Consider the following 14,280-nt stretch of genomic DNA (forward strand, 5'->3'; position numbering starts at 1 on the left):
CATTTAACATTCTGCCTAAAGCATCCTTGATTGTAGCAACTCGAGGTTTGAATTTGCTCTTCAGTTCTTTGAGCTTAAGAAATGCTGGACGAGTTTGGCCCTTTTGATTTTCCAACTCTAGCTCCTCACACATTTCATTGTAGTATTTTGCTTTGTCATTCCGTGCTGCCTTTTGGAATCTTCTGTTCAGCTCTTTAGTGTCTTGGGTTCTTCCTTGTGTTTTGGCTTCTCTACGTTCCAGTGCAATCTTCAGATTTCTTCTGACATCCATTTTGGTCTTTTCTTCCTCTTCTGTCTTTGTAATGACCGCCTGCACTTTTCCTGCATGATACATTTAACATCCTCCCACAACTCATCTGGTCTTCCCTCATATATTCCTTTTAAACAGTTCTTTCCTTCGTCTGTTCCAAGGCAGTGTTCATTATCTCTCCCTTCTTTTCCTAGTATTCCCTTACTCCCATTGTCAGTCCTGTTTTATAACACCACTGTTGCCTTCCCTAATATGGTTCTGTATGATCTATGCGCTATTGTAATGGATTTTGGACCCAGTATTGAAGTAAGATTGATGCCTCTTTCTTTTCACTCCAGTAGAAAGTGGTGCAGGAGCATGGACACATATCAGACCTCATCGGAATTGGTTTTGTATTGTGGATATTCCCCCATGTGAAGTTGGTGGACTTCAGATATGGCCATTCCCATGCAGCCCTTGCTCTTTTTACAACCTTCAATGAGATTGATTGACACAGTGACTGCAATAATGAGTTGAACCAGTTAGAGCTCATGATCGTGATGCAGGGTAGAGCAAGATTTGTATCTGTTGTTGCTTGGGTTGCTGTGTGTTGTAGTTGACTCAAAGGCACAAAACAACAACAGTAACTTAGGAGCTCACCACATGTTGACTGTCATGTATCCATCACACTTAGTAATTAGGCACAAATAGTAAGCAGTTTAATTGAGTTACAATAGTTATGAACACTCGAAGGCAAGCAAATTAACATTTCTGTTCTCTTTAGTATGTTCTCTACTTGTTGGTTTTTTGTTTGTTTGTTTTATTTTTGTGTGTGTGTGTGTGTGTGTGTGTGCCGTCAAATTGGATCTGACTGGTACAGGAGGAAATTGCCCCTCCTCCAGCAGAGCATCTGGTGGATTAGAACTGCATGTCTCTGGGATTGCAGTGCAGTTTCTTGCCACTAGGCCACAAGAGCTCCCTGTTCTCTACTCTTAATTGAGAAACTTTGCTTTTCTATAGTCAGCAGTGTATTATACTGCTAACATAAAGACTCCGCTTTTCCAATGCTTCAAATCCATTATTCTCTACCCGGGAGAAAGATGAGCAATCTCCCCATAGTGGTTTACAGCCTTGGAAACCCAACAGAAGTTAACTGTGAGTCAGAGCTTCTCAAAGGCAGTAAGTGATCCTTCAATCAAAGAGATTTGGTAGTACGGGGAGAAAAGGCACAAGTTCTAGCCTACCAGCTGATCTGAGGGAAAAAGATGAGACAACTCTTCCTGTAAAGACTTAACAGCCTGGAAACTTGATGGAGAGTTGTTACGAACACCAGAAATATCATTGTTAATGTTAGATGAATCCTGCTGAAAGCAAAGAATACCAGAAAATGTCTATTTGTGCTTTGTAGACTATACAAAGATATTTGACTATGTGAATCATAACAAATTATCACTAACATTGAGAAAAATGGGAATCTTGGAACGCTTAATAATGTTCATGCGAAACCTATACCAAGACTAACAAGTTGTTAGGTGAACAGAGCAAGAGAACACATGGCTTAAAATAAAGGGTGTGCATCAAAAGTTGTATCCTTTTTCTCTATTCAATCTATATGCTGAGCATATTATTCAAGAATATGATATCAGAATTGAGGAAAACTAATCAATAAACTTCGCTATGCAGATGATACAACTTTGCGTATGAAAAGTGAGGAGAACTTGAACCTCTTGCTGCATGCAAAAGGTCAAACACTGCAGCCTTCAATATGGACTGCATGTCAATGTCAAGAAAACAAAAAAGTCTCACTACTGGACCAATAGGCAAGATCATTATAGACAGAGAAAAGATTGAGATTGTCAATGACTTCATCTTACTTGAATCCACAATCAACACAGTTGGTACCAGCAGTTGGGAGATGTATTGCACTGGGAAAATCTGCGGTCAGAGACTTCTCAAGATTATTAAGAAACAATGACATTAGTTTGAAGACTAAGGTATGCCTTATTCAGACCTCTGGCTTTTCACTCCCTTGCTATGTATTTGAGAGCTGGGCTATGAATAACAGTGACAAAAGAAGAATTGATGCATTTGAAATATGGCATTGGAGAGGAGCACTAAATATTCCATTGTGCTTTGTTATGTGCTGTTGAGTCACCTGTGACTCATAGCAACCCTATGTACAAGAGCCCTAAACCCTGCTCTGTCCTGTGCCACTCGCACAGCCTCCAACACACCCACTCCAATTACCCCAGTCACTGAATCAATCCACCTCATAGAGGGTCTTCCCCTCCTGTGCTGTCCCTCCACCCTCCCAAGCATCATATCCCTCTCCCAAGGACTGGTCCCCCCTTGCAACATGTCCAAAGTATGTCAGACAAAACCTCAGAATCCTTGCCTCCAAGGAGCAGCCCAGTTTAACCCTCTCCAGGATGAACCTGTTTGTTTTCTTAGCAGTCCATGGTACATTCAGTACTCTTCTCCAGCACCACAGCTCAAAGGCATCAATTCTCCTTCTATCCTCCTAAGTCATTGTCCAACTCTCTGATGCATAATAAGTGATAGCAAAGACCATGGCCTGTATCAGGGCACCTTAGTTTCCAGAGTGACACCATTGCTCTTAAGAACTTTGGAGAGGTCCCTAACAGAAGACTTCCCATTGCAATACATCTTTTAATTTTCTGGCTGCTGGTGACAAGAGTGTTGACTGTGGAGCCAAGCAAACCAAATGAATATAGCATGGATTGCCAAAAAACAGAATAGATACGTCATGGAGAAGGTGCAGCCAGAGTACTCCTTGGAGGCAAAGATGATAAAGCTTTATCTCATGTACTTTGGGCATGTTGCTAGGAGAGATTATTCCTTGGAGAAGGATTTCATGCTTGGAAAGGTGGAGGATCAGTGGAAGAGAGAGAGATCCTCAATCAGGTTGATTGACACGGTGACTGTTGTGTATCAGAAATTGTGAGAATGGCACCGGATAAGACAGAGTTCAGATCTCTTGTTCATGTGGTGGCTATGATAGGAAAAGGATGAGCAATCTCCTCCCATGTGATTACTGCCTCAGAAAACCCACTGGAGGGTCAGCTATGGATCAGTTTCAACTCAACGGCACACAGCAACAGCAACATACATGTTTATATTTTAGTGCAGAAGAGGAAGACCCTGGATGAGATAGATTGTTACAATGACTGTGGCAATCGCAGCAGGTGTGTCAGAGACAGTGAGGTTGGTTCAGGATGGGGTCGGGCGGGTTCCAAGCTATTGTTCACAGGGTCGGTAGGAGTTGTAGTCAACTTGATGGCATATAACAACATATAGATAGTTCTTTGAAGACATTTTCTGTATGCTGTCTCTGGGAATAAGTATCCTATAATGGTCATAGGTAAGGATTATTTTACTGAGTGACTGCATCAACCACTTTCAGTCAGGTAGATAATAATAGGGCTAGCAAATCTACAATAGTGAACAAAAGTGAATGACAAGGACATCTATTGTTTCCTGTGGCCTTGCTTTGGTCTATTAGTAACTAGCAGCACTTGTGGCGCTCTTGTGGCCTAGTGGTAAGCTGTGCTGCAATCTCAAAGACAGGTGTTCAAATCCACCAGCTGCTCCAGAGAAGGATGGACAGTCTCCTCCTGGTGATTTGCTGCCTCTGAAAACCCAATAGAGAGGTATGAGTCATTTCCAACTTGAGGGCACAAAACAACTTGTAGCTTTAAAAAAATTGAAGTAGGTGGAAGAAAATAGGGAAAATGTTAAGTCCTTCTTGAAAATATTAGTGGGGAAATTTTTCTTGAGTATCTCCTTGAATTCAATTTTGAAGGCTAATTAAAACTTAAATTCCTTAATCACTGGAAAACCATTAAGATAAAAAAAGTCATCAGTTCAGTCTTCTTAGGACATTTTTTAAATTTTATATATACTTGGATCATTCAAATTATCTCTCCAAAGCATTCTAAACTTTAAAAATACAAGTAAAATTATGAATCTATGAAATTATTAATATGGTAGTTAGCACATTATGTTTAGTCCAAATGAATGACAGATCTTTTTATATATTTATAGGCTTTCATTCATATTGGTGTCCTTAGTACTTCCATTCCAGAATACTTGAAGCAAACAAATGTTTATATTCAGGTTGGAAGCTTTTCATTTAAATTTATATAACTAGGGTTTCTTTGTTTTTAAATAAGTGCAATATCCATATGATTGATAATTCAAAATGTGAAAAAAAACCTCCCTCTATCTTCTAGTCATCCAGAAGCAACAAAATTATGAACCTTGTGTAACTTTGTCTATGATAAAAACTACCTCCCTTTCTCACACAATAACATTCTTAGCTCACCATATTGCACTTTTTTCACTTTGCAGTTTACCTTGGAGATCGTTCTTCCAAGGTAGCTTTTTAAAAAACAACAGCAACTTGTTTTTTGATGGTTTTACGAGTTCCACTTGATAGTTTACTATTATTTATTGAACAAGTCCTCTACTTGGTAGTGATTATTTAAATTGTTTCTAGATGGTTTGTTTACTGCTGTTGCTAGTTACTTAGCAAACAATACTGCAGCAGCAGTCTTGGCCTTGAATCATTTCAACATGTGAGCAAGAATACCTACAGGACAAATTCCAGAAGTGGAATTTCTGAGTCAAAGGGTCTATATCTATTAGGTGCCTTTGCAAATTTGGTAGGATTTTCAAGTTGTCCCTAATGGAAGTTAAACAAACTTACAGTCAAACTTGTAACAAATTTATACTCACACTAATATTAAATCTCTATTTCCCCAAGAATCTCCTCAACGTCTTGTATAATCTAACTTTTCAATCTATGCTATTTCATAACTAAGAAATCAACTCAGGATAATGAAAAATTCAAAAAATAAGTAGAAATAAGAGAGAATTTGAAAAGAATTTTGTGTATATGCCATATTTCTTCATCCTCTTTCCCCCAATCGAGTTGCCTTTTTTATTACTATTTAGATTTCTTTCATGAGGAAAATTAAGCCTGCCAAAGGAATACACTTTGCTTCTCCTTTTTTTTGTCACTTGCCTTTTTATTTCATTTGTATTGACTTGTTTGCCCTACAATTTGTTCAAATTTGAAGTTTTCTGACTTTCTCATTTTATGTCAATTTAGATAGATATTTCAGATTCTGATTATACACAGATTATTATTTCATTTTTTACATTTAAATCTTTGATACATCTGGAATTTATCCTTGTGTAGGCTATACGGTATGTATCTAACATTTTTTTTTTTCTAGATGGTACATTTGTCTCGTTGGGAAAATTTTTAATGATGTTATTCTTGGATTATCTTCTACACAGCGGATCATATTTCTGTTTGCCTAGCCCAGAGATCACAACTCAGATGGCTGTAGAGACTAGGCAGGTTACATAAAAGGGTGAAAGTGTGCCAGTGAGAAATAAAGACAGCTGGAAACGGGATGGCATACTCCCCCTCTCCCCTTTATATTGTATTTATTTTGTTGTTGTTGTTGAGACCATGCAAAGCAAAAAAAAACCCCAATTTGACAGTTTCTACATGAAGAATTTTGTAATAGTGGTGACATTTTTGTATAACCATTCTCATTTTTTTCTTGTTCCTTTATTAAAACAAACTCACTGCCCTATATGACCTCTATGTAATCTATTGTTAGGTGTCGTGGAAAAGGCCGCCTCTACTCCTTACCTGATGATTACATCCTTGCAGGAGTAAGACAGGACCCTGTGTGCCAGACCTTTGCCTAGAGAAGTTAGAGATTCTCATTTTCAGATAAATCTGATTTAAAAATCTCATAACTGTATACAAAACAACCTATCTCAGCAAAATGTCTTCAGGACAGACTTGACCCAGAGAAGACTCAAAATAGACTCTGTAATAAAACTTCCCCGTGCAAAGTTGACTCTCCTATGACTAATGCAATCAGTCTAGTTTGGCCATCTAGCAGTCTGTACCAAGAGTACGAGATCCTAAGAGAAAAAGACCTTTTAGACAAGCCAATGTCTCTCTACTCTTCGAGATGAAAGAATATTAAACCGATTGTGAAATATAAAGCATTTAAGTTTATGTATTATCCGATGAGTAACTCTCGTGGCCACGAGTGGAGCCTGTTGTCCTAATCAAAAGGTAAGATCTCAGATAGCCACCAGGAGCTCCTGAGAAGGGAAGCAGTCAGTCTCCTTCCAAGATATATACAGCCTCGCCTTGGAAGCCTAGGTTCAGTCTGAGTTGGAATCGCCAATTTGACATGGATGTCTCAAAACTCAAACCCACATTGCTCAAGTCAGAACGGACACTAAGTTGACCCTTGAGTTTCCAAAGTGGTAAATCCCACGCGTGGAGATGGTCTATCTTTCTGTCACGGGATTCGAACTTGACCGAGAGGTGTGTGTGGGCTTTGGGTTAAGTTGTTGTAACATTTCAGAACTAGGTTCTGGGGCTCGAGGCCCTCCGAGCAGCATCAGGTGGGAATGCTCATGGGAATGTCGAGAGAAAGCACCTCGGACGTAGCCGGCCAGGGAGTTCGTCGAGAACAGGATCGCTTGCATGCCCACAGGCGAGGCGGCCCCCGGCGACCCGGCGACCTGGCGCTCGGCTTCCCTGTGTGGCGCTCAAGGGCGCCTCTGCCTGCTCTGGGGCGCGCATGCTCCGTGCGCGGCTGCTTCGATGCTCGGCGATAAGCAGCGCCGCGGCCGAGGGGGTGGGCCGAGCCGAGACTGCGGGCACCCGGAGCTCGGCGGTGGCCCCGGGCGCTATGCAGGGGTACTAAAGGGGAGGTGGCGGCGCTCGCCAGCGCCGTGAGCGCCGGCACGAGGCTCCCGGGCCCAACGCACACGGCCGGCCGCTCCCCAGGGCCCTCTGCGGTGACGCGGGTGTGCCAGGCCAGGCGGAGCTGTCGCTTGCGAGGGTAGGAAGGAGATGAGAGAGTGAGCTTGCCCTCTGCCCATCGCGGCACTCGTCCAGGCAGGGAGGGGGCCGAGCCTGCTGTGCCCTCGTTGGGGTGCGAACCCAGACAAAGGAGGAGCCGCCCGGGAAGAAGTGGTGAAAGGAGGCCGCCCCTCCTCAATCGCCGCCGGGGGTCGCCTGGGCTCGCTGGCCTCCGAGCTTCCGCTTCGGGCGCTGGCGAGAGGCTCGGGCCGCTCGGGCCGAGGAAGCTGCCCCGCAGCCGGGGACCAGCAGCCGGCCGGCGCTGGCTCAGAACCACCTCTGCCGGAGCTGTGGTCCAGGGAGGCGGCGGCCGCGGGCGAGGCGAAGCAGTCTGCGCCTCGCCTGTCAGGCAGCCTGCCCAGCCCGGCCCAGCGCGAGAGGCACTCCTCCATGCAGAGGTGCCGCTGGGGCCATGCAGCAGGCGCCGCAGCCCTACGAGTTCTTCAGCGAAGAGAACAGCCCGAAATGGCGCGGACTGCTGGTCTCGGCGCTGCGAAAGGTCAGTTCGGGGGGCTGCGGCCGGGGCGGCGGCGGGGGCCCGAGGCGGTTGCACGCCGGGGCTGCATGCCCAGCGCGCCGCCGCTGCGCTGCAAGGACTAACGGGGACCTGCGCGCGTCCTGCGAGTCTGCGGCTCCGCGTGGGCCGGGGGCCCAGCAGCTTCTCCTTGCCCGGGTGGGGGAGCCTCATCCTCGACTGTTGCATCTAGGAGGACGTTTTCTCAAGTTTTCGCCTGACCCCGAATAAAAAAACAAAACAAAACAACCCAAACACCAACTGGATTTCATGTTGCACTCATTTCGTCAGGCAACTTCCGCCGTTGACCAATTTGTTGTCCTCGGGCTGGATTCTGGCAAGAGAAAAGTCCCGCTGGTGTTAGGACAATGTCTACAGCAAGAGCCCATTTTCAAGGCCGAGAACTACTTTTAATTCCGTTCTTTAGGGCTGTTCCCCCCAAGGCAGGTTGCTTGTCAGGGTGTCCACTCACTCGAGGCAGGGTTTTGGGACCAGGAATGTGTTTCAGGTGTGTGAAATGTCAGGGAACCTGGATGGGCTTACTCGTTCTGCGGTGCCTAAGGTAAATTTCAAGCGCCTCCCCTACTTCCTGCAGAAACCATCTCACCTGCTCACAAGAGATTTCACTTCTAAAAACTAGAGGCGCTTTCCAACTTGGAGTCACGTTAAGGGACAAGAGAGGGACAACACAAGGGGGGGAGGGGAGAAATCTCAACATTCTTTCAGGTTTGGGTCCACTGATTGCGAGGGTGTTGATTTTTCCATTCAATGATGTTGATAATTTCTGTGTGAGTTTCGATAATCACACTCTCATTTCAATAATAAACCTCTTTACGGTCAAGATAAACGTAGACTGTAAATAGATGCATGATTAGCAGGCATGCCTGAGGATCGGGGAGTTGCCTTGTCTTTGATGTAGACTTAGTACTTTCCACCTTTGGTGTGAAATAACGAAGAATAAATTGTAAAGTAATAAAGGGAAAATGAACATACATTCAGAAGACCACACTTGAAAAATAAGGCTTCACGTTGTTCTTGTTGGTATTGTGCTATTGGGTCAGAAATGACTCATAACTGACCCTCCAGAGGGTTTTCAGAGGTAAATTAGGAGGAGTCTTTCCACCTTTCTGTGAAAGCTGGTGGAAATGTATTTTCAAGGTAAGAGTTTTTTTACCCCATGTGTTCAGAGTTGCAGAATTTCTGTTATTTTCCTAATTTGTACAAGGTGCTTGTTTGAGCGACATCACAGCATTCTGAAGAATTTGTTGGAAGTGACCAGGACAATTAAGATTTCCATGGGATACCGACTGCTAACGTGTTAGACTGACTGTCCTTTACTCGCAGACTAATTCTACAAAGAGAATGAGAGCTGTAAAAACGAAAACCAAACAACCTCAAAAAAGTGTGCTGAGTGGCAAGGATGAACTCTGGCCCAAGTTAAAAGCAAAGGAGGAAATGCTTAGATAGTAAATGCCATCCACCCCAACTGAGTGTGAGTGCAGTTGTCAGACGGCTGTCATGCACGGTGCCATGCGCTGTTTATCTGCTAGTTCATTGTGAAAGCAAAGGCTATTCGGGCATGCACTGCACAGCTCTTCTAGAGGCAACTTTGTCTTACTTCAGGTCAAGATGGGAACAAAGCTGCAACTAGTATCAGCCAGTAGATCATTGCTTTAGGACTTGTTACTTTGCTCCTGGAGCACAGTTTCCATGTAGATACTGTATTGTTTTACCCCACAGTTCTGCTGTATATACTTTGTTTAGAAAAGAAATACTTAAAGTTTGTTCTCTTGACAACTGTTTTTGAAAAGCAGTTTCTTTTATTAATTATCATTGTTTTTCATTGTCTGTGAGTCAGAACTGACTCATAGCTGACCCTCCAGTGGGTTTTCAGAGGCTGTAGATCACACTAGAAGAGATTGCCTTTCCCCATCCACATGCCTTTGGATTGGTAGTACAATTCTCTACCCACGAGGTTACCAGAGCTCCCAAATTTTATAACTAGAATTATAAAACTGAAATACCTTGCCATGGAAAAGGTTTCTATTTCTTGAAAATTTTTCATGATACTAATTTGGGTTAGTTATGCCATTTTGTGGTAAACGGGACATTACAAAACAGAAATTGATAGTGCCTCTGAAGAGTTGTAGCCTTTAAGGAGCTCAAGATTTACTCTTTGCCCCATATGTTTAGTGGTGATATCAGTTTGCCAACGATGTCTTTGTATAATGAGAATTTCTGCTATTTCTAGAGAGGCTCTGTCTTCACATTCAAAGCATTCAGGACTTGGCTTGCTTTCTCCAGCTGACGAGATAGTTACAAAGACTGCTAGAATTAGACTGTAATATTTCTCTCTTCCAGTTGGTGTTGTCATTGAACATGTAGCTTATTCTTTAGCATCATTCAGTCAACATTTACAGTACACATTTTAAGAACTTTGCAGTGTACTGCATCCTAGGAATGCAAAGAGGAGTAAAACCAAATATTTTGTTCCCAAAGAGTTTGCAATTTATATAGAAACTTTTTTACATTTTGAGGTTTGGGTTTATGTAAGTAGAACAGAGCACTTCTGAGCCCAGAGTTCTATAAGGGATATGTGGTGTGGAAAAGGAGCCGAGTATAGTTTAGTTCACTCTGTCAGGTTAGTCCAGTTAACCATCTGTGAAACTTCTAAAACTCTTAATACACAAATTTCAGAAAGAAAATCATACTCCATAAGTGATTAATGTAATCAGGGTTACTAAATTGTACATGTGAAACCATTGTTTTATTATTATAAATTATATAACACAAAACATTGATATATATACTTTACAAAAGAAAGTAAAATCATATAAATGGGCATGTGTCTGATTTTTAATCAGTACCTTATTTAATGGCTGAACTAGTAATATGATGTTAAAACCATTTGAAATGGAAATTTGAAGTGCTAGCTATTTATAGATAATTTAATAAAGAAATATTAAGATTATTGAGAGCTCTGGTTGCCTAATTGCAAGAAGCTGTGCTGCAATCCCAAAGGCATGCAGTTTGAGGCCACCGTCTACTCCACAGAAGAGTGAGAAGTATCCTCCAGTGTGATTAACTGCCTTTGAAACCCTGCTGGAGGGTCAGCTAGGGATTCCTTCTGACTCAATGGTATACAACAACAAGATTATTGAGATAAATGACAAAAAAAGAGTAACTTTAGGCTGTCTTTTCCACTGGACAGAATTATTTGCATCTATACTGACTGAAAATCTATATATTTGTCTTATAAAGCACTCATAAATGCACTGATGTTGAGTTGATTGGTTTTCAGAAGCTGTAAGTCTTTACAGAGGGACTTCTGTTGGCTTAGTGATAAGGAATTTTGCTATCAACACAAAGGTATGTGTTTTGAGTCCACCAACTGCCTCATGAGAGAAAGATGAGCAATCTCTTCCCATGTGATTTACTGCCTTTGAAAACTCAGTGGAGGATCAGCTAGGGTCAGCTAAGGGTTAGTTCTCACTCAGTAGTACACAACAACAAATCTTTACAAGAGGGGACTGCATCTCTTCTTCACCAGCAGCTAGTGGATTCAAACTGTCAACCTTTCATAAAGCAGCCTGAAACAATCCCTATTATGCAACTCTGTAGGGTTCTTTATAAACTAATCTTACAGATTTATAGAGTATCCTAATCAAGAGATAGTAATCAAAGGTGCATGCTACTGAAGTATTTTTTTCTCTTATTTTCAAGTTTAGGTTAATTTTTATGAAAAAAAATATATATTATCATCAGAAGTACAAAATTAGAAAAATCAATCCTTCATTAAATCTTCATTTCACTAAAAAAATTATAAACATTGACATATAAATTTGTGGACAAATAGCTTTGGAAATAGAAACGTGGTGTTCTTTAACTTTTTAAACAGAACCGCACCCAGAACATTAAAGTACATCCAAACTACAAAGGGTAAATGGTGAAACAACACCACTAATGGATAATACATGGGTTGTTAACATTACTTCTAAATTATGTATCTTCCTAAAAGATTCTGAAACACAAATACCTTCACCACTACTCTCCAAGAACATTAAGGTTATCAGATTTCTTTAGGGGGTGGGTAGGGTAGAAAGCAGGCACTGTATTTGTAAACGCAGCATATTACCTGTGTGTACAAAATGCTTTTTATACTTGTGCTTGTGCTGCTTGATTGTATGCCAAGATAAATCAGAAGAGCAGACATTGTACACATGGTAAATATGCTTAAAAATAACTTGATCAGGTTTTTCAGCCCCTGCTGTTACCATTGGAAGTGAGCACCAATGGCACAGTGGTGAAAGCTACTAATGAAAAAACCAGCAGTTAGAATCGATCTGAATCTTTCAGCCATTCTGCCATGGAATGATGTGGTAGTTTGCTGCTTTGTAAATCCAGTCTCACTCACTGCAAGGGAGTCAGTTCCCAACTCATATGCACTGGTTCTCTGAGGCTGAAAATCCTCAGGGAGGAGATTGCTTATCTTTCTCTGGTAGAGTAACAAAATTTGAACTGCCAGAGACAAAAAAGCAGCCTTTGAGGCCACGAGACTTCACTACTGCAAGCTAACAGGGCCGTTCTACTCAGTTGTAAGGATGCTCTGTGTCAGAATGAACTTGACCACAGTTGGTTTGCTTGAAATTTTTTTCTCCTTTTTTTTTTTTTTTTTGTCATTCCATTGGATGAACACTTCAACAAGATTTCTTCACTAGGCCAGCAACAGAAAATATGTTGTCTTAAGAAGCACTGGTGGTGCAGTGCATACCGTATCTGTAATGTGCCAAGATGCCAAATGAAAGGTGAGCAGTTTGAATCCACCATTTATTCCACAGGGGAAAGACAAGAAGTTTCCTCTCTTAAAGATTTACACCATCAATCCAGTGAGGAGGCTTGTTATGTGTTAGGACCAAAACCATGGCAGGAGGATTAGGTTTGAGCTATGGTAGGGAGCTTAAGAAGTGCAGTCTGAAGGGAGGTATCTGCTAGCTCAAAATTTTTGCCTCTCTGCCTGTTTAAATCCAACACTGACTCCACTGCAGAAAGATGGGTAATATGTGCAATTTACAGCCTCAGAAACCAAAGGGAAGGTTTCCACTCCAGGCAATGAGTTTGAGAGTTTTGTCTTACCATCTATAGCCACAGATGTTTTAACTCTATCTTTGAGTAGATTCTGACTCATAGCAAACCTACAGGACAGAGTAAAACTGCCCCGGGGGATTTTAAGGCTGTAAATCTTTATGGGAGTGAATGGTCTGCACTTTTCCCCACAGAGCGGGCTCAAATTCAATACTCAACATCATTGAATCAGGTCCATCCCTTAAACTTCTGAGGCCATAAATCATATGGGGGATGACTGTCCATCTTTCACCTGCAGAGAAGCTGGTGGGTTAGTCATACGTGTGGCCTTTAAGTTAACAGTTCTACTAACTGTGGGCTGAGCCACTGGAGTTCCCTATGAAGTGAGCTGCTATGTTCTAACCCCTGACTGGAAGGTTAGCAGTGCAACACTTAGCCCCTTATACCCCAAGGCGTGCTTTTATATATTTATATATTTATATTTATATTTAAACACAAACACACACACACACACACACACACACATACACAGAGGTTATAGAGAGCTGAAATGGAAAAAATTAGTTCAATTACTTTGATCCTGAGTTTAATTTTATTCAGGTTAAATACCCACCACCTTTCCCACCCCAGTCATCATAATTTGCTCTCAGATAATTAACTTGCAGGAGGTGTGGGAGAGTGTCTGGGTTAATTAATAGCAGTCTGGGTGGCACAGGCAGTTAAGCACTTTATACTTAAACCCAAAATTCATTGCTGTTGAATTGGTTCAGACTGACCTTCCATCAGGTTTTCGAGACTGTAGATCCCGAGGGAGGACACTGCCTGTCAGGCCTGGCGATCTGCTCCTCCAAGACATCACAGCATTGAAAACCCTGCAGAGCAGCTCTACTTTGCACACATAGGGTTACCTTGAGTTGGAAGTTATTTGACAGTTAACCACAAGATGTCAAGGCAAAAGAGGATAGACATCTTCGAAGATGTTTTTGTGACATCTAAAGGTCTTTCTTCCTTTGTATCAATGTCTCTTATGACTTTGTTTTAGAAGGTTGCATTGTACTTTTCTGGAGGCCCACCATAGAAGTATAGTGTACTTTAAAAAAAAAAAAAGAAACTGTTAATACTGACATATTAAAGGATCAAAGAAAGCTTCTGTAAGAAAGTTAACACTGCTGTTGATTTCTGGAGGCTATATTAAATTATTTATTGAGTGCATCCAAGTATTTACTGGGTGCATGAATATGTTTGACACTGTTTTTTGATACTGAGGTGCAGCTGAGGCACCTATACTCTTAAAACTCACCTTCTAAAGGAATATTGCTAGAGGTGTAGGAGAGCCAGACAATAAAGCAGTAAACAATTATCTAAAAGGTCAGTAGGAAGTAACAAAGAAAAGATTCATGTCATGGGGAGGTAGGGACCTGACTTGTTTTAAAGAACTAAGGAAGGAGATAAGGCTTTTGTGATGGGCTGTAGTTAGGTTAACGTCTCCTTTCAAGGTATGGACAGTAGAACACTATACAGCACTCA

At 41.9% G+C, this 14,280-nt stretch overlaps 1 protein-coding gene across 2 annotated transcripts in view; it reads left to right on the plus strand.

The window, feature by feature from the left end:
* Positions 1–7,469: 7,469 nt before the first annotated feature.
* SOS2 (son of sevenless homolog 2 (Drosophila)) overlaps positions 7,470–14,280 on the plus strand; it is a 95,078-nt gene continuing 88,267 nt past the window's right edge. Inside the window, exon 1 of one of the 2 annotated variants that reach the window (XM_006899202.1) lies at positions 7,470–7,656. In XM_006899202.1, coding sequence (XP_006899264.1) covers positions 7,570–7,656 — 87 coding nt within the window. In that variant the 5' untranslated portion in view covers positions 7,470–7,569. The remainder of the gene's footprint in view (positions 7,657–14,280) is intronic. The other variant, XM_006899203.1, reaches the window with a different exon arrangement.

Source organism: Elephantulus edwardii, unplaced genomic scaffold (assembly GCF_000299155.1).
Source record: "Elephantulus edwardii isolate Elephantulus edwardi_28Jun2011 unplaced genomic scaffold, EleEdw1.0 scaffold00247, whole genome shotgun sequence".
Taxonomy (NCBI): Eukaryota; Metazoa; Chordata; class Mammalia; order Macroscelidea; family Macroscelididae; genus Elephantulus; species Elephantulus edwardii.